Source organism: Pristiophorus japonicus, chromosome 18, assembly GCF_044704955.1.
Source record: "Pristiophorus japonicus isolate sPriJap1 chromosome 18, sPriJap1.hap1, whole genome shotgun sequence".
Lineage (NCBI taxonomy): Eukaryota > Metazoa > Chordata > Chondrichthyes > Pristiophoridae > Pristiophorus > Pristiophorus japonicus.
Window position 1 is genome coordinate 34,049,842 of NC_091994.1, and position 22,965 is coordinate 34,072,806.

Below are 22,965 nucleotides of genomic sequence, written 5' to 3' on the forward strand. Positions count from 1 at the left end.
ATCGTATGCTGCCATATGATCGCCTTATCTTTGGTAAGTGAAAGAATATTTACCCAACCAGACAGAGGCTCTGGCCAAAGACCAAAAGACATACAAGTTTACTCGCTCCTTCAACTCACCATTGGCTGCCATGCCTTCAATCGTCACGACCCTAAGCTCTGGAATTCTCTTCGTATTCCATTCCGTCTCGCCACCTATCTCTCCTCCTTTAAAACCCTCTTTAATCCCTCCTAATATCTCCTTCTATAGCTCAGTATTGTCTTTGTCTGATTACACTCCTGTGAAGTACCTTGAGCATTTTGCCATGTTGAAGATGCTGTATAAATGCAAGTTGTTGTTGTAAATGAAGAGTACTCCGTGCAAATAGTATATTTACAGTAATTGCGAATTTAACTAATCTCTTTGAAATCCCCAAAACAACAAACTCTCCGCAATAAATTGAGCTGCGTTCTCATGTGTGCTGACTCGCCCCTCACCTTGGCTGGCTTCAGACTGACCGATGTCTGCTTGCCCAAGGTATAGATAGCCCTAATTTCTATGGAGAACAAAGGGAATTAAAAACCGTATTGCTATCACTACATTCAGGGGATCAGCCACTCACAGGATCTTTGTACTTGATAACCCAGTGATCGGTTCCAACTATTCGGAAAACCAGTGATTGAAGGAAATCAACACTTATTCAGCGATGCAGGACACTGCTGGACAGATCGTGCTACAATTCTGCACCTGGTAGACATGGATATATTGAACCACCTTTGACTGCACATGTGTTCATTTAATACCCAGAACATGCCCTACGTTCTATCAGATGATATTGTCTGCAGCCTGCAGAAACAGCAAGCAGTAACTGACGTTATCAGCAACAAATAATCCACCATAGACAAAAACCTTTAGATTTTGTCTCAGTTACATTCATAATGGCATTTCACATCAATGTGTTTTATTCATTCACGGTATGGGGAAGTCGCTAGCAATGCATTGTTGGCCATCCCTAATTGCTCTTGAGAAGGTGATGGCATATATTCAGGTATAAACAAAATGAGCAGATGTGCCAGGGTTCCACGCTCACCATCCGACTGCTGGATCCCAGGTATCTCACGGGAATAATATACAAACCTTTCAGAAGCTCTAGGCTCACCGAGTGTCTCTGATAATCACCTTTTTCTTTTCCTTCAAATCGTACAAAGCTAAAATCAAAAAGAGCGGCTCGATCTCAATTTCAAATCTGTGGAGAAAAGACACAACGTGTAATGGTGGCGGGAAGTTGTGAGGACTTTAGTTTATCAGATGTTGCGAGTTGAGTGGTACAGAAATTCCGATCACTGCGTGAGGACATGTGGCCATTTCCTGAGGGTCACTTTTAAAGAGATATAAAAAGGAATATCAGAAGCAGGGAAACTGGCCCACAACCATTGGCTCTCAGAATGTGGGTATAGTTTCCCTTAGTGCGCGCTAGTTTTATCAGCGCAATCTGGGAGAAATCAGCCAAACCAGCGCAAAAGTTCAGGGGATTGTAAACATAAGTTATGTCAAGCATAAATCGAGTTTCTGCAATCTTTAACACTGGTTTAAAATTAATTTCAACTGCAGCTGGCCCCGCCCACAAATCTGGCCCCGCCCCCAGATCAAAATAACAAGCCGCAAGTTTCCGCCCATTGCGACCGTTCGAGGAGCATTTTCTTGGCGCACAGGCAAGGTAGGCATGTTTTAAAAGTTTTGACATATTAAAAAATATTGAATTTAGTAAGAAGCTATCTAGTGTACACCAATAAAACGAGTAAATAGTTCTGTATAGTTTTTAAAAAAAATCATTTTCAGTGATTTAAAATCAGGTTACTCACAGGTGGAGCACTCATGAAAAATGTTTATTTTTTATGATAAACCCATTTTCAGCAGAACCTGTATTAATAAATCTTCACCAGGTCACCACATTTTAAATATATCAGTGAATATTTTATGATGCAAAGAAAATAAAGAAATGACTACGTTCTATTACACTGTCCGACTGCCCTGGTTGATGTTACACTTGTGATTATGAGATTGGCAGCTTGGCTGACCAAACCCCAGGCAGAGAGATCTGGGAGAAGGTCAGAGGTCAAGTCTGTCATGTATGTAACCTTTATGTAACAACACTGCAATATTGTATATACATAAGAAATGCACACCTTGACCACAGGGGGTGAACTTGTGGGAGACACTCCTCACCTGGTCATCCAGGTATATAAAGGGAGGTCCCACGCAGGGTCATCACTTCTTGGTCCCGTGAATAAAGGTTCAGGTCATGGAGTGACCTTGTCCATAGAATGTGCCTCGTGTGGATTTGTGGTATTGTGTAAGGACTTTACAAAGTCTTTGTCCAACTGGGACAAGCTGGCATACAATCTGAAGGCATCTGGAGTGGCAGTCCGACAGAGGGTGAGACCTCCCTTCTTAATTTTAATATCAATTATTTTCACAAAAGTGCCAGTTAGAAGAATTAATTCAGCCCACTAAGAAGTGACAGTGCAGCATGCTTTATTATTTTCTATATTTCAAAGAACATTTTGAAACAGATTAAAATTCACTGTAAACATTATTTTGCTTATTCACACACACACATATATATATATATCAGCAAGTTGGTTTACAATTGGCCATGTCTCACTAGAGTGTGCATCAGTCTGCTATTTGGAAGGCAGTAGAGAGACATGTGGAGGCATATGAGGAGTGAGTCACAGAGAACCCTGGGAGTGAAGGGTGGGTCAAAGAGAACGCTGGGAGTGAGGGGTGAGACACAGAAACCCTGGGAGTAAGGAGTGAGGCACAGAGAACCCTGGGAGTGAGGGATGTGTCAGAGAACCCTGGGAGTGAGGAGTGAAACACAGAGAACCCTGGGAGTGAGGGGTGAGGCACAGAGAACCCTGGGAGTGAGGGGTGTGTCAGAGAACCCTGGGAGTGAGGAGTGAGACACAGAGAACCCTGGGAGTAAGGAGTGAGACACAGAGAACCCTGGGAGTGAGGGATGTGTCAGAGAACCCTGGAGTGAGGAGTGAGACACAGAGAACCCTGGGAGTGAGGGGTGAGGCACAGAGAACCCTGGGAGTGAGGGGTGAGGCACAGAGAACCCTGGGAGTGAGGGGTGAGACACAGAGAACCCTGGGAGTAAGGAGTGAGACACAGAGAACCCTGGGAGTGAGGGATGTGTCAGAGAACCCTGGGAGTGAGGAGTGAGACACAGAGAACCCTGGGAGTAAGGAGTGAGACACAGAGAACCCTGGGAGTGAGGGATGTGTCAGAGAACCCTGGGAGTGAGGAGTGAGACACAGAGAACCCTGGGAGTAAGGAGTGAGACACAGAGAACCCTGGGAGTGAGGGATGTGTCAGAGAACCCTGGGAGTGAGGAGTGAGACACAGAGAACCCTGGGAGTGAGGGGTGAGGCACAGAGAACCCTGGGAGTGAGGGGTGAGACACAGAGAACCCTGGGAGTGAGGGGTGAGACACAGAGAACCCTGGGAATGAGGGGTGAGGCACAGAGAACCCTGGGAGTGAGGGGTGAGACACAGAGAACCCTGGGAGTGAGGGGTGAGGCACAGAGAACCCTGGGAGTGAGGGGTGAGGCACAGAGAACCCTGGGAGTGAGGGGTGAGACACAGAGAACCCTGGGAGTGAGGGGTGAGACACAGAGCAACCCTCCCATGGACTGCTGTCCTCTTGATTTAGTAATATTATTAAATTGAAAAATTAAATAAAAGTGACTCACTTTAACTCCAGAAAATTTATTTGCAACCTCTGCTCAAATTGTTGACATGGCGACTGCGGAATGACTCGATACTGCACCGCTTCTTCCTGTGAGGTGGTGAACATAAACAGACAAACTAAACTTAGAAAACAGATCATTCATCAGTGAGGGGGCAGGACAAGGGGAGGGAGAGGGGAAGGTGGAGGGATGGGGAGAGTGGGGAGGGGAGAGGGAGAGTGGGGAGGGGAGAGGAGGGAGAGGGAGAGAGAGGGGTAGGGAAGGACGAGCGGAGGGAGAGGGGGGAGGAGAGAGAGAGAGGGAGGGGCAGGAGCAGGGAAGGGGGAAGGGAGAGGGGGGAGAGGGAGAGAGGGACAGGGAAGGACGAGGGGAGGGGAGGGGCAGGGAAGGAAGAGGGGAGAGGTAGGGGAAATATAACCAGGAAATACAGCAGGCTGGTCAGAGTCTGTGAAAGTAATTTTTGGCTTTTGAAAGGTTATGCAAGATCATTCTGTCTTTTGTCTTCTCAGATGCTGATGAACCTACTGTGTATCTCCTAAATGTCAGCATATTAGAATAAAACCCCCACATGCTCCTCCTTCACAAACACCCTTGCTAAACCCGCTAGTACATTCCTGCACTGGCGCAGCATTTTGTGTAGTTTGTAACAGCTGTGAATGATCCTGTGCAGTTTGTCTCCTCAGTACGCACCATGTGAAGTGGACTCACCTCATCACTTGGTGGGTAGACTGTACACAGATCCACCAGCCTGCCAGATTTACGGATTTTTTTGTTCCTCCAGTCAACTTCCTCCAGCGCAATGGGCTGCAGCAGGGTCTGAATAAAGAGCTCTGGAGCCTCAGTCTGTAGCTCATCTGCCTGGACTTCAACGGAGCTCTGTATAAAGAAAGTACTTGCATTTATGTCTCACCTTTCACAATCTCAGGACATCCCAAAGCACTTCACAATCAAAGAACTACTTTTGAAGTAGTCACTGTTGTAATGTAGGAAACATGGCAGCCAAAATTGCACATAGCCAGGTCCCACAAACAGCAATGTGATAATGACTAGATCATCTGTTTTAGTGATGTTGGTTCTGGGATAAATATTGGACAGGACACCGGGGATAACTGCCCTGCTCTTCTTCGAAATAGTGCCATGAGAGTGCACCCGAGCCGCTTTAGCATCTCATGCGAAAGACAGGACCTCCCATAGTGCAGTATTCCCTCGGTACTGCACTACAGTGACAGTCTAGATGATGGAGGGGGAGGGTGACCAGCCAGTCGTTGGCATATAGGTACCAACGATATAGCTAAAAAATGGGATGAGGTCCTACAAGCTGAATTTAGGGAGCTAGGAGTTAAATTAAAAAGTAAGACCTCAAAAGGTAGTAATCTCAGGATTGCTACCAGTGCCACGTGCTCGTCAGAGTAGAAATAGCAGGATAGTTAAGATGAATAAGTGGCTTGAGGAATGGTGCAACAGAGAGGGATTCAAATTCCTGGGACATTGGAACTGGTTCTGAGGGAGATGGGACCAATACAAACCAGTCGGTCTGCACCTGGACAGGACCGGAACCGATGTCCTAGGGGGAGTGTTTGCTAGTGCTGTTGTGGAGGGTTTAAACTAAAATGGCAGGGGGATGGGAATCTATGCAGGAAGACAGAGGGAAGTAAAATGGGGGCAAAAGCAAAAGGTAGAAAGGAGATAAGGAAAGGTGGAGGGCAGAAAAATGAAAGGCAAAAATCAAAAAGGACCACCTTACAACATAATTCTAAAAGGACAAAGAGTGTTAAAAAAACAAGCCTGAAGACTCTGCGTCTCAATGCGTAATAAGGTGGATGAATTAACTGCGCAGATAGCTGTTAACGGATATGATGTAATTGGGATTACGGAGACATGGCTCCAGGGTGACCAAGGCTGGGAACTCAACATCCAGGGGTATTCAACATTCAGGAAGAATAAAAAGAAAGGAAAACGAGGTGGGGTACCGTTGCTGGTTAAATGGAGATTAACGCAATAGTAAGGAAGGACATTAGCTTGGATAATGTGGAATCTGTATGGGTAGAGCTACGGAACACCAAAGGGCAGAAAATGCTAGTGGGAGTTGTGTACAGACCACCAAACAGTAGTAGTGAGGTTGGGGATGACATCAAACAGGAAATTAGGGATGTGTGCAATAAAGATACAGCAGTTATCATGGGTGACTTTAATCTACATATAGATTGGGCTAACCAAACTGGTAGCAATGCAGTGGAGGAGGATTTCCAGGCGTGTATAAGGGATGGTTTTCTAGACTAATATGTCGAGCGACCAACTAGAGAGTTGGCCATCCTAGACCGGGTGTTGTGTAATGAGAGAGGATTAATTAGCAATCTTGTTGTGCGAGGCCCCTTGGGGAATAGTGATCATAATATGGTAGAATTCTTCATTAAGATGGAGAGTGACACAGTTAATTCAGAGACTAGGGTCCTGAAATTAAAGAAAGGTAACTTCGATGGTATGAGACATGAATTGGCTAGGATAGACTGGCGAATGATACTTAAAGGGTTGACGGTGGATAGGAAATGGCAAACATTTAAAGATCACATGGATGAACTTCAACAATTGTACATCCCTGTCTGGCATAAAAATAAAACGGGGAAGGTGGCTCAACTGTGGCTAACAAAGGGAATTAGGGATGGTGTTGAATCCAAGGAAGAGGCATATAATTTGGCCAGAAAAAGCAGCAAACCTGAGGACTGGGAGAAATTTAGAATTCAGCAGAGGAGGACAAAGGGTTTAATTAGGAGGGGGAAAATAGAGTATGAGAGTAAGCTTGCAGGGAACATAAAAACTGACTGCAAAAGCTTCTATAGATATGTGAAGAGAAAAAGATTAGTGAAGACAAATGTAGGTCCCTTGCAGTCAGAATCAGGTGAATTTATAATGGGGAACAAAGAAATGGCAGACCAATTGAACAAATACTTTGGTTCTGTCTTCACTAAGGAAGACACAAATAACCTTCTGGAAATACTAGGGGACCGAGGGTCTAGCGAGAAGGAGGAACTGAAGGAAATCCTTATTAGTCAGGAAATTGTGTTAGGAAAATTGATGGGATTGAGGGCCGATAAGTCCCCAGGGCCTGATAGTTTGCATCCCAGAGTACTTAAGGAAGTGACCCTAGAAATAGTGGATACATTGTCATTTTCCAACATTCTATAGACTCAGGATCAGTTTCTATGGATTGGAGGGTAGCTAATGTAACCCCACTTTTTAAAAAAGGAGCGAGAGAGAAAACAGGGAATTATAGACCGGTTAGCCTAACATCAGTGGTGGGGAAAATGTTGGAATCAATTATTAAAAATGTAATAGTGCATTTGGAAAGCAGTGATAGGATCGGTCCAAGTCAGCATGGATTTATGAAAGGGAAATCATTCTTGACAAATCTTCTAGAATGTTTTGAGGATGTAACTAGTAGAGTGGACAAGGGAGAACCAGTGGATGTGGCGTATTTGGACTTTCAAAAGGCTTTTGACAAGGTCCCACACAAGAGATTAGTGTGCAAAATTAAAGCACATGGTATTGGGGATAATGTATTGACATGGATAGAGAACTGGTTGGCAGACAGGAAGCAGAGAGACGGGATAAACGGGTCCTTTTCAGAATGGCAGGCAATGACTAGTGGGGTGCCGCAGGGTTCAGTGCTGGGACCCCAGCTATTTACAATATACATTAATGAGTTAGGTGAAGGAATTGAGTGTAATATCTCCAAGTTTGCAGATGACACTAAGCTGGGTGGCAGTGTGAGCTGTGAGGAGGATGCTAAGAGGCTGCAGGGTGACTTCGACAAGTTAGGTGAGTGGAAAAATGCATGGCAGATGCAGTATAATGTAGATAAATGTGAGGTTATCCACTCTGGTTGCAAAAACAGGAAGGCGGAATAATATCTGAATGGTGACAGATTAGGAAAAGGGGAGGTGCAACGAGACCTGAGTGTCATGGTAATCAGTCATTTAAAGTTGGCATGCAGGTACAGCAGGCGGTGAAGAAGGCAAATGGCATGTTGGCCTTCATAGCGAGGGGATTTGAATATAGGAGCAGGGAGATCTTGCTGCAGCCGTACAGGGCCTTGGTGAGGCCAAACCTTGAATATTGTGTACAGTTTTGGTCTCCTAATCTGAGGAAGGACATTCTTGCTATTGAGGGAGTGCAGCGAGTGGCGGGGGGGGGGGGGGGGGGGGGAGTGTGGGGGAACAGATAAAAATAAAAAATTTCCCCAAAATAAGAACTAAACCACTGGAAAACTTTCAGGCAACCCCATGCACCTGAATCGTTGAAAAAAAAAGAAAGAAAAGTTTACTAACCTTTTTTTGCAGGTCTTCATACTTACCGTTGAGATTAGACCTGCCTCCACGTAGCGGTCCTTTCCCCTGCTGCAGCAGACTCCCGCCTGGACCAAACTGGCAGCTCTGCGGGCGGGAGGACACTTACGCATGTTGTGCACCACCGGACGTCAGCGAGCAGTCCCCAGTGGTTTTCCCTCACTGCCGGCGGGAGGCCTCCACTAAACTCACTCGGAGGGGAGACCGCCCAGAAAACTTGGCAGCAGTGGGCAGTGAGTCCACCCATTTCGGCCCCAAAGTGTTAGGCAAGTATAGCCAGCCTATATGGTGTCCCGTTATTTCAGAGGCACTTGCTGTAGCCAGTTTTGGGATGATTAATAAGTTAATGCTGGTGAGTGCAGTCAATTTACAGAACGTTCACTTTCAATAACCTTGGAACCAGCAGGAAACTAATCCCACAGCTTTCCTTGCTACAAGTCCCTGTGGTAACTGTGGCTATTGGTATGAAACACGCCTTTTGAGAGTTTACCTTATTTAGACTGTTTATAAAAGGTAAATTAAAGCTACGTTGGGAGGTATTATTTTCAAGTATTGTGCTATCATGAGTCACTGAGATGACAGGCCTGAGCCAGTCGGCAATAGCTGGGTGCAAAGGAGGATCACAGCTCTACCAGCAGGTCCCCTGTAACTAGGACATCTCCTGCCATAGGGGTAATGCACTACTCAACATGTAATCGTTGGTCACAGGCAATTATCCTGGGGCTTTAGAGAAATACTAAGTGGCTGCACAGATCATGGCAGAAGTCACTCTGATGCACTGAGGCAGACTTTCAGGAATAAAACCCTAGAAAGGCATACGGTCATAGTTTGGGAGTTACAGGCCCTTTCCAAAGCACAACTCCCACTGGTTCAGTCCTCATGAACTTCCTACATTGCTAGTTTAGCAATATGGTTTTTTTTCTGTGGATGTGAGCGTCGCTGGCAAGGCCAGGATTTATTGCCCATCACTAGCTGCCCTTGAGCTTGAGAAGGTAGGGCTGAGCCGCTTTCTTGAATGGCTGCAGTCCCTGTGGTGAAGGTACTCCCACAGTGCTGTTAGGCAGGGAGCAATGTTCCCTGTAAGCTGCCTGACTGCTCAGCGCTCCAGGGATCCCGTTGGCTTGCCGGCTTTTAAGCGGAAAAACCGCCTATGCGAGGTATTTTGAATGCGCCGCTGAACTCGTTAAAGGGGCTGCGTGGCCCACCAAAACATTACAGGGAACATTGGTAGCGAGTGCCAGGATTTTGGCCCAGCTACGATGACGGAACGCGATATATTTCCAAGTCATTATGGTGTGTGACTTGGAGGGGAACTTGGAATGATGGTGTTCCCAAGCACCTGCTGCCCTTGTCCTTCTAGGTGGTAGAGGTCGCAGGTTTAGGAGGTGCTGTTGAAGAAATCTTGGTGTGTGTTGCTACAGTGTATCTTGTAGATGGTACACACTGCAGCCACGGTGCGCCGGTGGTGCAAGGAATGATTGTTTAAGGTGGTGGATGGGATGACAATCATTCGGGCTGCTTTGTCCTGGATGGTGTCGAGCTTCCTGAGTGTTGTTGGAGCTGCACATGGTGCACAGTTCTGTCCTGTGTAGACTCTCAGTGCAAGTTCCTGGGTTCTGCTAAAATCTGTGGCCGTGCTCAGAGATCAGAAGTGCAGATACGACCCTTACAGGAGTTGATACTACCCACCTGGGTGTAGAAATGTGTTGACTAGTTGGTGACCTACTTTCATTCTCTGTCCTGCTCCTGTACAAACTGGCCCTCTACTTTCCCCATTGATGCTCAAATAAACATTGCTTTTGGTCGTCTTGATTTCATTTGCATTGATACATTGTCCTATCCCATCTCTCAAATGCCTCAAGGTGTTCCGCATACAAAGAATTACTTTGAAGTGCAGGAACTGTTTTGTGAGCATAACCGGCAGCCATTTTGCAACAACACAACCCCACAACAACAATGAGAAGAATGACCAAGTTATCGGGTTCTGGTGGTGTTGGCCGAGGGAGGACAATTTCTTTATTTCAGATACTGGGTGAACTTTCTACTTTTCTTCCAAAAGTGCCATGGGATCATTTTGCCTCCAACAATGCAGCACTCCTTCTGCTATGTTAGCCTGAATCACAGTTTAGATACTGTAAAAGTTTCCGGTAATTAGTAAAGTTACAGCAGGAGTAGAAGTGCCCATGGGAGAATTAAACTAATACGGACCGTAAAATACAAAATTAAACAATTGTCAACCGCCTTCAGTGTAGTAGGCCGCAGCACACACTGAGTAAAGAGCTCTTTAACCTCAGTCTGTAGTCCATCTGCCTGGGCAGCAGTGGAGCTCTGAATAAACACAGGGTTAGCCAAGAAACTGAGAGATGTGTCAGAAGCAAACCAGTGAAACACAGCCCTCCTGAAAACGGAAGTAAAGTCAAAAGGAACAAGTGTGTCACACCTATCAGGAGTGAGAGTGGTCGCTGAGCCCTTTGGGCACAGAACTAGACTTCAGGTGAAGAGCAAAATATGTCAAAACAGGCAGCAATTTGCACCACAAAAGCCAGTCACTGCACATCGGAGAAGTTGATGAACCCGTCAAAATGTACAAATGTACAACTGTATAAAACTAACCCTAACCCCATATCACCCCCACCCCCAGCCCACTGTACTAAACCCTATCCCCCACCCCACCACTCCCTCTCCCCAGCCACCCCACTATAATAAACCCTGCCCTTCCCACACCACCGCTCCCACAGCCCACTATACTAAACCTTTCCCACCTCATCACTACCCCTCCAGTCCCCCCACTATACGAAACCCTGCCCTTCTTCCCACCCAACGCCCCCCTCCCCCACAGCCCACTATACTAAACCTTTCCCACTTCCCCACCACATCACTACCCCCCCCCAGTCCCCCCACTATACTAAACCCTGTCCCCTACCCCACAACACTCCTCCCCCCCCACTATACTAAACCCTGTCCCCTACCCCACAATACTCCTCCCACTCCCCCCACAATATATTAAACCCTGTCCTCTACCCCACAACACTCCTCCCCCCCTACTATACTAAACCCTGTCCCCTACCCCACAATACTCCTCCCACTCCCCCCACAATATATTAAACCCTGTCCTCTACCCCACAATACTCCTCCCCCCCCCCACCACACTATACTAAACCCTGTCTTCCTCCCCCACCACTGTTCAAAGCAGTCAGTCCCACTTCTGATTGTCCATGTTGTGAATGTTTTGTTGTGTAATATTTCTCAGCACTTGAGGCTCTTCAATTAATTCCTGTGCTACGCCAGGAGGAGCGTTACTGAGGCATACCCTGCTCTGCTTTTCCATATTGAAGCTTTCGTCACATTCGAAGATCTGATGCGGAAGGTTCAGTTCTTTCCTCCGACTCTCACTGCTGTCCTTCTGATACCTGGGAGAGAAATCAAGAACACGGGTTATACTGAACCCAGCAGAGGCTCCACTCAACCTGGCAGGGAATGTGAATAGAACAGAGCCCAAAATATCACACTCAGTCACAATCTCCATTTGTACATAGAATAAATTACAACATACTCCTGAAACAAACAGATCATTTTATTACAGCTACAGTTCCCGTCATATCTGTGCTCAGCTGGACAGTCTGCCCCTTTGTGGGATTTTAATAACATTTGAACCATGATTTGTGTTCAAAATCCCTCCATGGCCTCACGCCCCTCCCTATCCCTGTAAACTCCTCCAGCCCTCCATCCTTCTGAGATCTCTGCACTCCCCAATTCCGGTCTCTAGAGTATCTCCAATTTCCTTTGCTCCAGCCTAAGCTCTTAAATTCACCCATTAAACCTCTCTGCTTCTCCCTTCTCCTTTAAGACACTCCTTAAAACCTCTTTGTCCTAATATCTTCTTATGTGGCTAAGTGTCAAAATTTTGTTTGATAATGTTTTGTGAAGGACCTTGGAATGCTTTACTAAGTTAAAGCAAGGTGTTGTTGTTGTTATAAAAACAGAAAATGCTGGGAATCTCAGCGGGTCAGGCAGCATCTGTGGAGAGAAACAGAGTTAACGTTTCAGGTCGTCAGAACGTTTTGAGATTTCCAGCATTTTCTGTTTTTATTTCAGATTCTAGCATCTGCAGTATTTTGCATTTGTATTAGTGTTAATGTTGTTCACTTGTTTAGAAAGCCATGGCAGATGAAATTCATGCAGAAGTGTGTGAGGTGATAGATTTTGGCAGGAAGAATGAGGAGAGACAATACATGCTAAATGGTACGCTTAAAGGATAAGAACAGAAAGACCTGGGGTTTCACAAATCGTTGAAGGTGGCATGTATTTCACCATCTTGCAATGACAATAGTTATGTAACTGTAACTCATGCACACTGTACCTGTACCCTTGAAATGCACACCCTGACCACAGGGGGTGAGCTTGCGGGAGACACTCCTCACCTGGGTTTTCAGGTATAAAAGGGGAGGGGAGGGCCCACCCAGGGTCAGCACTCCTTGGTGCTGGGAATAAAGGAAGGTCACAGAGTGACCGTGTCTGATATATCCATGCCTCGTGTGAGTTTGTAACAAGGGGCAGAGACACTACAGAAGGTGGCAGGACTGATTAATAAAGCAATTAATAAAGCACATGGGATCCTGGGCTTTATAAATAAAGGCAAAGAGTACAAAAGCCAGGAGGTTGTGCTAAACTTATATAAAACACGAGTTTGGACCCAGCTGGAGTACCATGTCCAAATCTAGGCATCACACTTTAGGAAGTATGTCAAGGCCTTAGAGATGAGGGACTTCAGTTATGTGGATAGACTGGAGAAGCTGGATTTGTTCTTCTTAGAGCAGAGACTGAGGAGATTTGATAGGAGATTTAAAATCATGAATGGTTTAGATAGAGTAACTAAAGAGAAACTGTTTTCAATGGTTGCAGGGTCGATAACGAAAGGGTGATTGGCAAAAGAAACAGAGGCTTTTTCACACAACGAGTGGTTAGGATTTGGAATGCACTGTCTGATAGGGTGGTGGATATAGAGTCAATAACAGCCTTCAAACAGGAACTGTAAAAATACTTGGAGAAAAGAATTGCAGGGATATTGGGAAAGAGCCGGGGAATGAGACAAACTGTTTGCTCTTCCAAAGAGCCAGCGCAGACTCGATGGGCCGAATGGCCTCTTGTGTTATACCATTCTATGATTCTACAAAAAGAACAGCTAACAGAAAACAAGATGCAATTCATAATAGCCACCAAGACACTGTGTGTAAAACATGGATTCCCTGGGATTGTTCAGCATGTAATCGAACAATACACCGCCTTTAAAGAGGAGATGATTCGGGTAGAGTCGAGGTACATTCCCACGTGGGGGAAAGGTAGGGCAACCAAAGCCAGAGCTCCCTGGATGATGAAAGAGATAGAGAGTAAGATGAAGCAGAAAAAGGGGGCGTAAGACAGACGTCCGGTTGAGAATACAAGTGAGAAACAGGCTGGATATAAAAAGTTCAGAGGGGAAGTGAAAAAGGAAATAAGAAGGGTAGAGAGAGAGAGAATGAGAATAGATTAACAGCCAACATAAAAAGGAATCCAAAAGTCTTTATTGGCATATTAGTAAGAGGAGGGGTGGGGTCTATTAGGAACCAAAATTGAGAACTATGCATGGAGGCAGTGGGCATGGCTGGAGTACTAAATGAGTACTTGGCAGCATCTTCTTCCTTGGTAAAGACAGATGCAAAGTCATAGCGAAAGAGGAGGTAGTTGAGATATTGGATAGGATAAAAATTGTTAAGGAGGAGGTACTAGAAAGGCTGGTTGTACTTCAAGTACATAAGTCACCAGGACTGGATGGGCTGCATTCCAAGATGCTGAGGGAAGTAAATTGCAACGGTACTGACCATAATCTTCCAATCCTCCTTGGATACAGGGCTGGTGCCAGAGGATTGGAGAATTGCAAATGTTACACCCTTGTTCAAAAAAGGGTGCAAGGATAAACCCAGCAGCTACAGGGAAGTCAGTTTTAATATGTCCTTACTATACAATATAAATGCACACAAGGCCCATACTTGAGAGAAGATCACTCTGTGACCAGTAACCTTTATTAGCCAGCACTGAAGTGATGAAGGTGGGTGGAGCTTCCCCTTTTATGCCCAAAAGTCCAGGTTAGGAGTGTCTCCCACAAGTTCACCACCGAGTGGTCAGTGTTCTCATGGTGTACAACTTAGGTCAGTTTATACATGGGTTACAATGACAGTTGAATACATGACATCACCTCCCCGTAAAGTCTTATGGGGATCACAGGTTAAGTCTCTGGTGATTTACGCTCCCTTGTAGAGCGCCTGAGTTGGGGCTCCGGTTGTTGGGCGCTGGCCTGATTGTCTGCTGTTTGCAGTGCCTCAGGCCTGTCCGGACTGCCCACTGACTGGGCTCTCCTCCACTTGGTTCTGGTGTTCGGTTACCTGTGGAGGAGTGAACTCTACATCGTGTTCTTCCTCTGCTTCTTCTATGGGGTTGCTGAACCTCCTTTTGGTTTGATCCACATGTTTGCGGCAGATTTGTCCATTGCTAAGTTTAACTACCAGAATCCTATTTCCCTCATTGGCGATCACAGTGCCTGCGAGCCATTTGGGCCCTGCAGCGTAGTTGAGGACAAAAACAGGGTCATTGACATCAATACATCACGCCCTAGCATTCCTGTCATGGTAGTCACATTGTGACTGACGCCTGCTCTCAACAACTTCTTTCATAGTAGGGTGTACAAGGAATAACCTGGTTTTGAGCATCCTTTTCATTTGCAGCTCTGCGGGTGGAACCCCTGTGAGCGAGTGTGGTCGGGATCTATTGGCCAACAGGAGGCGTGATAAGCGGCTTTGTAGGGAACCCCCTTGGATTCTGAGCATCCCCTGTTTGATTATCTGCACTGCTCGTTCCACCTGGCCGTTTGAGGCCGGCTTGAACGGTGCCGTTCTGACATGGTTGATACCATTTCCTGCTATGAAGTCCTGGAATTCAATGCTTGTAAAGCACGGCCCATTGTCGCTGAGCAAGACGTCCGGTAGACCATGGGCAGCGAACAGTGCCTGTAGACTTTCTACCATGGCAGAGGATGTGCTTGAATTGAGAATGTCACACTCAATCCATTTGAAGTAGGCGTCTACTACAACCAAAAACATTTTTCCCATGAAAGGACCTGCGTAGTCCACATGGATGCGTGACCATGAGTTGGAGGGCCATGGCCAGAGGCTAAGGGGGGCTTCCCTGGGCGCATTGCCCAGCTGGGCACACGTGTTGCACCTGCGAATACAAAGCTCCAAGTCTGCATTTATCCCTGGCCACCAAACGTGTGACCTGGCAATTGCCTTCACCGTGACAATACCCAGGTGCTCATTGTGAAGTTCTCTGATAAACATCTCTCTGCCCATTTGGGGCATGACTACTCGGTTTCCCCACAGTAGGCAATCGGCCTGAATCGAGAGTTCATCCTTGCGCCTGTGAAATGGTTTAAATTCCTCAGGGCATGCCCCGTATGTGGCTGCCCAATCCCCATTCAGGACACATTTCTTGACTAAAGACAGCAGCGCGTCTCTATTTGTCCAGACTTTGATCTGACGAGCTGTCAGGGTGAGCCTTCGCTTTCGAAAGCTTTAACAGCCATGACCATCTCAGCAGCATGCTCGGTTGCCCCCTCGGTGGTGGCTAGTGGGAGCCTGCTGAGTGCATCGGCGCAGTTTTCAGTGCCCGGTCTGTGCCAAATTGTATAGTCAGTGCCCACCTCTGTATGCGGGCTGATGCATTTGCATTTATGGCCTTGTTGTCCGCCAAAAGGGACGTTAGGGGTTTGTGATCTGTCTCCAGCTCAAATTTCCTGCCAAAGAGATACTGATGCATTTTTTTTACTGCATATAAACATGCAAGCACTTTCTTTTCTACCATCCCGTAGCCCCTTTCTGCCTGGGACAGACTTCTGGAGGCATAAGCTATCGGCTGTAACTGACTCTTGGCATTAACATGCTGCAACACACACCCGACCCCATAAGACGACGCATCGCACATTAAAACAAGTTTCTTACATGGGTCATATAGCGTTAACAGATTGTTGGAGCATAACAATTTGCGTGCTCTATCAAAAGCCCTTTCCTGGCTGTCCCCCCAGACCCAATCGCGACCTTTGCATAGGAGCACGTGTAGCGGCTCTAACAGCGTGCTCAATTTGGGAAGAAAATTACCAAAATAGTTCAGGAGCCCCAGGAACGAATGCAGCTCCGTCATGTTACGGGGTCTGGGTGCTCTCTGGATCGCTTCCGTTTTGGACGCGGTAGGTATTACCCCATCTGCTGCTATCCTCATCCCCAGGAATTCTACCTCTGGAGCTAAGAAGACGCACTTTGCCTTTTTCAGTCGCAGCCCTACCCGGTCCAGTCTGCGTAGCACCTCCTCCAGGTTATGGAGGTGTTCTTCAGTATCGCGACCCGTGATGAGGATGTCGTCTTGAAAAACCACCGTCCTTGGAATCGACTTGGAGACTTTCCATGTTTCGTTGAAAGATCGCGGCGGCCGAGCGAATCCCGAACGGACATCTGTTGTACTCAAACAACTCCTTGTGTGTCGTGATGGTGGTCTGCATCTTCGACTCACTCGCCAGCTCCTGGGTCATGTAAGCTGAGGTCAGGTCCAATTTTGAAAAAAGTTTGCCACCGGATAGTGTTGCAAAGAGGTCCTCCACTCTCGGTAGCGGGTACTGATCTTGGAGTGACACCCGATTGATAGTGGCCTTGTAATCACCACATATCCTGACCGACCCATCCGCCTTGAGCACTGGCACAATCGGGCTCGCCCAGTCACTAAATTCGACTGGCGAGATGATGCCTTCCCTCAGCAGGCGGTCCAATTTGCCTTCTATCTTTTCCCGCATCACGTACGGCACCGTTCTGGCCTTGTGGTGTACTGGCCTGGCATCCGGGTTTATGTGAATCACTACCTTGGTCACCATGAAAGTGCAAATGCCGGGTTGAAATAGTGAGTCAAATTTGTCCAGGACCTGTGAGCATGTTACTCGCTCCACAGAAGAAATTGCATTGACAGCGCCCCATTTCCAGTTCATGACGGCAAACAACTCCTCCCCAGTAATGCGGGACCGTCCCCCGGGACAATCCAGAGTGGCAATCTGTTCTCCGAATCTTTGTGGGTCACGACTACCATGGTGCTGCCTAGCACCGGAATGATCTCCTTTGTATATGTCCGTAGCTGTGCGTCAATCGGCAATAATTTTGGCTTCCTGGCCTTGGACGCCCACAACTTGTCGAACTGTTTGATACTCATCAGGGACTGGCTGGCCCCTGTGACTAGCTCCATTAATACTGGGATGCCATTGAGGAGCACTTTCATCATTATTGGTGGCGTCCTGGTGTATGAACTGTATATGTGCTCCACATGAACTCGTTGAACTTCAGCTTCCAGCGATTTCCCCCAGTATTCGTTTGCCCTCATAGGGTATACCTCGGGCCCGTCCTCCTCGTACATCAACCTGGCTGCAGGCTTCCAGCACATACGTGCCAAGTGACCGCTGACGTTGCAGTTTCTGCAGGAATATTGCTGATACCTGCAAGCTCTGGCTGGGTGTTTGTCTCCACACCTCCAACATGAGTCGTTGTTGGAAACAAAAGGTCCATTACCAGTCGATCGTCTCTGACTGTCTCTGTAACTGTCGTTAAGCGCACCATTGACAGGTGTTGATGGCACCATTACTGGCCACATTGTGCCTTGCGATGGCATAAATCGCCGTTCAGCTAGCCATTGTCTCTGTTGAATTCCCACTTTGGGTTCGACTACATGCTCGGGCATGTCCAATTGCCCCTGCCTGCCTGGAGAACTGTGTCCCGCATTAACAATGTTGACTCCCTGTCCATTTGCTGCATTTAAGCCAAGATTTTTGTCAACATCATTCTGGTCTCTTCCTCCAGAGGTAAATGTCTGGGCCATCAAAGCCACCATTTCCAGGGTCAAGTCTTTGGTCTCAATCAGTTTCCTGAAAACCCCAGCATGCCCAATGCCCTTAATAAAAACGTCTTGCAGCATCTCCGCTCTGCATGCATCTGGGAACTTACATAGGCTTGCCAGTCGCCGGAGGTCTGCCACGAAGTCTGGAACACTTTGCCCTTCTCGCCGCCAGTGCATTTAAAACCGGTGTCTCGCCATGTGCATGCTGCTCACCGGTTTGAAAGTGTTCCCCGATCAACTTATTGAGCTCTTCAAAAGTCTTGTCCGCCGGCTTCTCTGGCGTCAGAAGTACGTCCTGGATCCACAAACTGTCAGGAGATGAGCCCTGCGTTTGTCGGCCGAATCCTGTCCCAACCATTCCTTGGTGCCGAAACTTTGCTGTAGTCTCAATAAAATCATCCCAATCATCACCAACACAGTACCTCTCGTCTGTGCTGCTAGTGGCCATGCTCGCGTGGTTTAAATTCCAGTTTCTCGTCGCCAATAATATGTCCTTACTTACAGTATAAATGCACACGAGGCCCATACTTGAGAGAAGGTTACCCTGTGACCAGTAACCTTTATTAGCCAGCACTGAAGTGATGAAGGTGGGTGGAGCTTCCCCTTTTATGCCTGAAAGTCCAGGTTAGGAGTGTCTCCCACAAGTTCACCACCTAATGGTCAGTGTTCTCGCCGTGTATAACTTAGGTCAGTTTATACATGGGTTACAATGACAAGTTTAACCTCAGTAGAAGCTTTTAGAAATGATAATCAGGGACAAAATTAACAGTCACTTGGACAAGTGTGGATTAATTAAGGAAAGCCAGCACGGATTTGTTAAAGGCAAATCGTGTTTAACTAACTTGATTGAGTTTTTTGATGAATAAGAGAGGGTTGATGAGGGAAATGCGGTTGATATGATGTACATGGATTTCCAAAAGGCGTTTGATAAAGTGCCACATAATAGGCTTGCCAGCAAAGTTGAAGCCCATGGAATAAAAGGGACAGTGGCAGCATGGATACGAAATTGGCTAAGTGTTAGGAAACAGAGAGTAGTGGTCAACAGTTGTTTTTCGGACTGGAGGAAGGTATACAGTGGTGTTCCCCAGTGGTCGGTACTAGGACCACTGCTTTTCTTTATATATATTAATGACTTAGACTTGGGTGTACAGGGCACAATTTCAAAATTTGCAGATGACACAAAACTTAGAAGTATAATGAACAGTGATAGACTTCAAGGAGACATAGACAGGCTGGTGGAATGGGTGGCAGTAGAAATTTAACGCAGAAAAGTGAAAAGTGATACATTTTTGTAGGAAGAATGAGGAAAGGCAATATAAACTAAAGGGTACAATTCTAAATGGGGTGCAGGAACAGAGCGACCTGGGGGTATATGTGCACAAATCATTAAAGGTGGCAGGACAGATTGAGAAAGCGGTTAAAAAAAGCATACAGGATCCTGAGCTTCATAAATAGAGACATAGAGTACAAAAGCAAGGAAGTTATGATGAACCTTTATAAAACACTGGTTCGGCCTCAACTGGAGTATTGTGTCCAGTTCTGGGCACCGCATTTTAGGAAGGATGTGAAGGCCTTGGAGAGGGTGCAGAAAAGATTTACAAGAATGGTTCCAGGGATGAGGGACTTCAGTTACGTGGATATACTGGAGAAGCTGGGGTTGTTTTCCTTAGAGCAGAGAAGGTTGAGAGGAGATTTGATAGAGGTGTTCAAAATCATGAGCGGTCTGGACAGAGTAGAGAAAAACTGTTCCCGTTGGCAGAAGGGCCAAGAACCAGAGGACACAGAATTAAGGTGATTGGCAGAAGAACCAAAGGCAACATGAGGAAAAACTTTTTTACGCAGTGAGTGGTTATGATCTGGAATGCACTGCCTGAAAGGGTGGTGGAGGCAGATTCAATCGTGGCTTTCTAAAGGGAATTGGATAAGTACCCGAAGGAAATTTCTTTGCAGGACTACAGGGAAAGGGCGGGGCAGAGAGACTAGCTGAAGCGTTCTTGCAAAGAGACGGCAGAGGCTCAATGGGCTGAATGATGTCCTTCTGTGCTGTAACCATTCTATGATTCTATGAACATTAAAACAAATATAAACGGGGAGCATAAATAAAGGGGCAGAGGCAGAAACATAACAATGCCACGGAGACTCGGGTGAAAAGTCAAGAGGAGCTGCTGCTGCCTCACACATGTTCAGCACAGACAGGTTCTATTGAAAACATCCTCCCTCCTCACTTCATCTTTAAGTCATTATTCTGTTCCTTGCTCTTGCTTTTTCCTTTACCGTGCACAAAACCAGAAAAACCTTGGCCTAGAGACTCGATGGCACCACGCCCACTTTACAGGCCAGAGGCTGTTCACCTTGGAGACCTGCTGCGGATGTTAATACACTCCTTTTATTGTGCTTTTATTTATTATTATTTTATTAATTGGTTTTACTTAATGTTTGCATTAGGATAATTTCCCACGGTGTAATAAAACTTGCAAATAGCATTTGTAAAAAATGTTAATTGTATATTTGTATTTTTTTTAAAAAAGAGAATGTTTTTTTTGGAACTAGTTTTCACTGACTTGCCAATGGATTTCCAAAAAAGGAGCTAGACTTGAAAGCTGATATGGTTGGCTGAATGGACCTTTTTATTTTGAGTCGATTCCATTAAAGCAAAGACTCTCTCTTAATGGGTTAGGCCCCCCCGCTGAGATGTAGCAATCTCGGCACTGCTGCATATTTCCAGATTGCCATGGATAAATATATCTGAAACTGTCCAAAATGGCGGGCCGCGCGTACGTATGCTCTTTCTATGTTGGAAGTGTGTCGCCCAGGTGGTAGGCCATTTGCATATGTAAATAGGGGGTCCGATGCATGTTTGAGGCCCCCTTTGTAAAATTCGTCAACGACAGACTGCAGCATGCTACAGTCAGTATTCTCGACGCTGGCCAGCCAAACCAATATTTCTCACAGAGACTGCTGGAGGCCATCCCTGAAAAGGTAAGTTTTAATTAATTTTATTTACCTTATTGTGGATCCAAGGGGAGCAGGAGTTTCACTTTAAACCTGCGAGCTTCTGCTAACCAGCATTTGCACCCCTCCCGACTGTTTCCCCCCACGTCCCAAACTTATGACCGAGGAGAGCACAGTTCAGTGGTGTGGGATGTAGAGAACAAGAGATTCAGAGTGCCTGTATATGACTGGATGGAAGATATCAGAACCAATTCGGCAGTTGAAGGACTGAAGCTCTGGGAACTGAGCACAAAATAAACCCAAGGCTCCCTGAGTGGAGCAAGATTTGGTGGAAGTGCCAGTGAGCCTATAGTAAGTTTTGTCAATTATTTCCAGAGTCGATGGATTTTCTGTATTTATTATAAAATTAATGTTAAGGCTGTCGAGTGAGTGGGTGGGTGAAGAATCAACATGGTTGCTCACACATCACTTCTTTGACTGGGAATGTTTTGGGAGATAGTGGACCAAGTGTTTGCCGTTTTGATTTGTTGCTTTTTAGACAATGTGAAATTTGAAAAATCAATATCCTTTGTGCCCTTTGGATGCATTGAACACGCAGTGAACTCCAATTTTTAATTATATAAACAGAGATATAACACAAGAACAAAAGAATTAGGAGCAGGAGTAGACCCCTCAAGCCTTCTCCACCATTCAATAAGATCATGGCTGATCTTCGTCCTCAACTCCACTTTCCCACCCGATGTCCATATCCCTTGATTCCCCTCGAGTCCAAAAATCTATCTCAGCCTTGAATATACTCAATGACTCAACATCCACAGCCCTTTGGGGTAAAGAATTCCAAAGATTCCTAACCCACTGAATAAAGAAATTCCTCCTCATCGCAGTCTTAAATGGCCTACCCTTTATTCCTAATCCTGGACTCTCCAGCCAGAGAAAACAACCTCTCAGCATCTACCCTGTCAATCCCCTCAGAATCTTATATGATTCAATGAGATCACCTCTCATTCTTCTAAACTCCAGAGTTATCGGCCCAATCTACTCAATCTCTCCTCATAGGACAACCCTCTCATCCCAGGGATTAACCTAGTGAACCTTCGTTGCACCGTCTCTAAGGCAAGTATGTCCTTCCTCATAAGGAGGCCAATACTCTGCACAGTACTCCAGTTGTGGTCTCACCAAAGCCCTGTACAATTGTAGTAAGACTTCCTGTGTTTCTTGTACTAGAGCACCTAAATTTCTCTGAACACCAATATTTAATAGTTTCTCTCACCATTTAAAAAAATATTCTGTTTTTCTATTCTTCCTCCCAAAGTGAATGACCTCATATTTCCCACATTATACTCCATCTTGCCCACTCACTTAACCTGTCTATATCCCTTTGCAGGTTCTTTGTAACCTACTCACAGCTTACTTTCCTACCTAGCTTTGTATTGTCAGTAAACGTGGATACATTGCATTCAGTCCCTTCATCTAAGTCATTAATATAGATTATAAATAGCTGAAGCCCCAGCATTGATCCTTGCTGCACCCCACAGGTTACAGCCTGCCAACCAGAAAATGACCCGTTTATCCTTACTCTCCCTTTTCTTCCCATTAACCAATCCTCTATCCATGCTAATATATTACCCCTAACCCCATAAGCGCTTATCTTGCTTAGCAACCTTTTATGTGGTACTTTTTTGAATGCCTTTTGGAAATCCAAATATGTTATATCCACTGGCTCCCCGTTATCTACCCTGCCAGTTGCATCCTCAAAAAAACTCTATAAATTTGTTAAACATGATTTCCCTTTCAGAAAACCATGTAGCTCTGCCTAATTGTATTATGATTTTACCTGTTACCACTTCCATAATAATGGATTCCAGCATTTTCTCGATGACTGATGTCAGGCTAACTGGCCTATAGTTCCCCGTTTTCTCTTGCCCTTCTTTCTTGAATAGCAGGGTTACATTTGCTACCTTCCAATCCACTGAGAC

The 22,965-nt window shown here is 46.0% G+C and overlaps 1 protein-coding gene across 1 annotated transcript in view; it reads right to left on the bottom strand.

Annotated features, from left to right (window-relative positions):
- The window catches only part of LOC139228641 (dedicator of cytokinesis protein 7-like), a 265,121-nt gene that overhangs the window by 207,035 nt on the left and 35,121 nt on the right, over positions 1–22,965 (bottom strand). Inside the window, exons 5-8 of the mRNA XM_070859854.1 lie at positions 11,391–11,490; positions 4,446–4,613; positions 3,741–3,826; positions 1,159–1,225 (exon numbers count right to left, since the gene is read on the bottom strand). Coding sequence (XP_070715955.1) covers positions 1,159–1,225; positions 3,741–3,826; positions 4,446–4,613; positions 11,391–11,490 — 421 coding nt within the window. The remainder of the gene's footprint in view (positions 1–1,158; positions 1,226–3,740; positions 3,827–4,445; positions 4,614–11,390; positions 11,491–22,965) is intronic.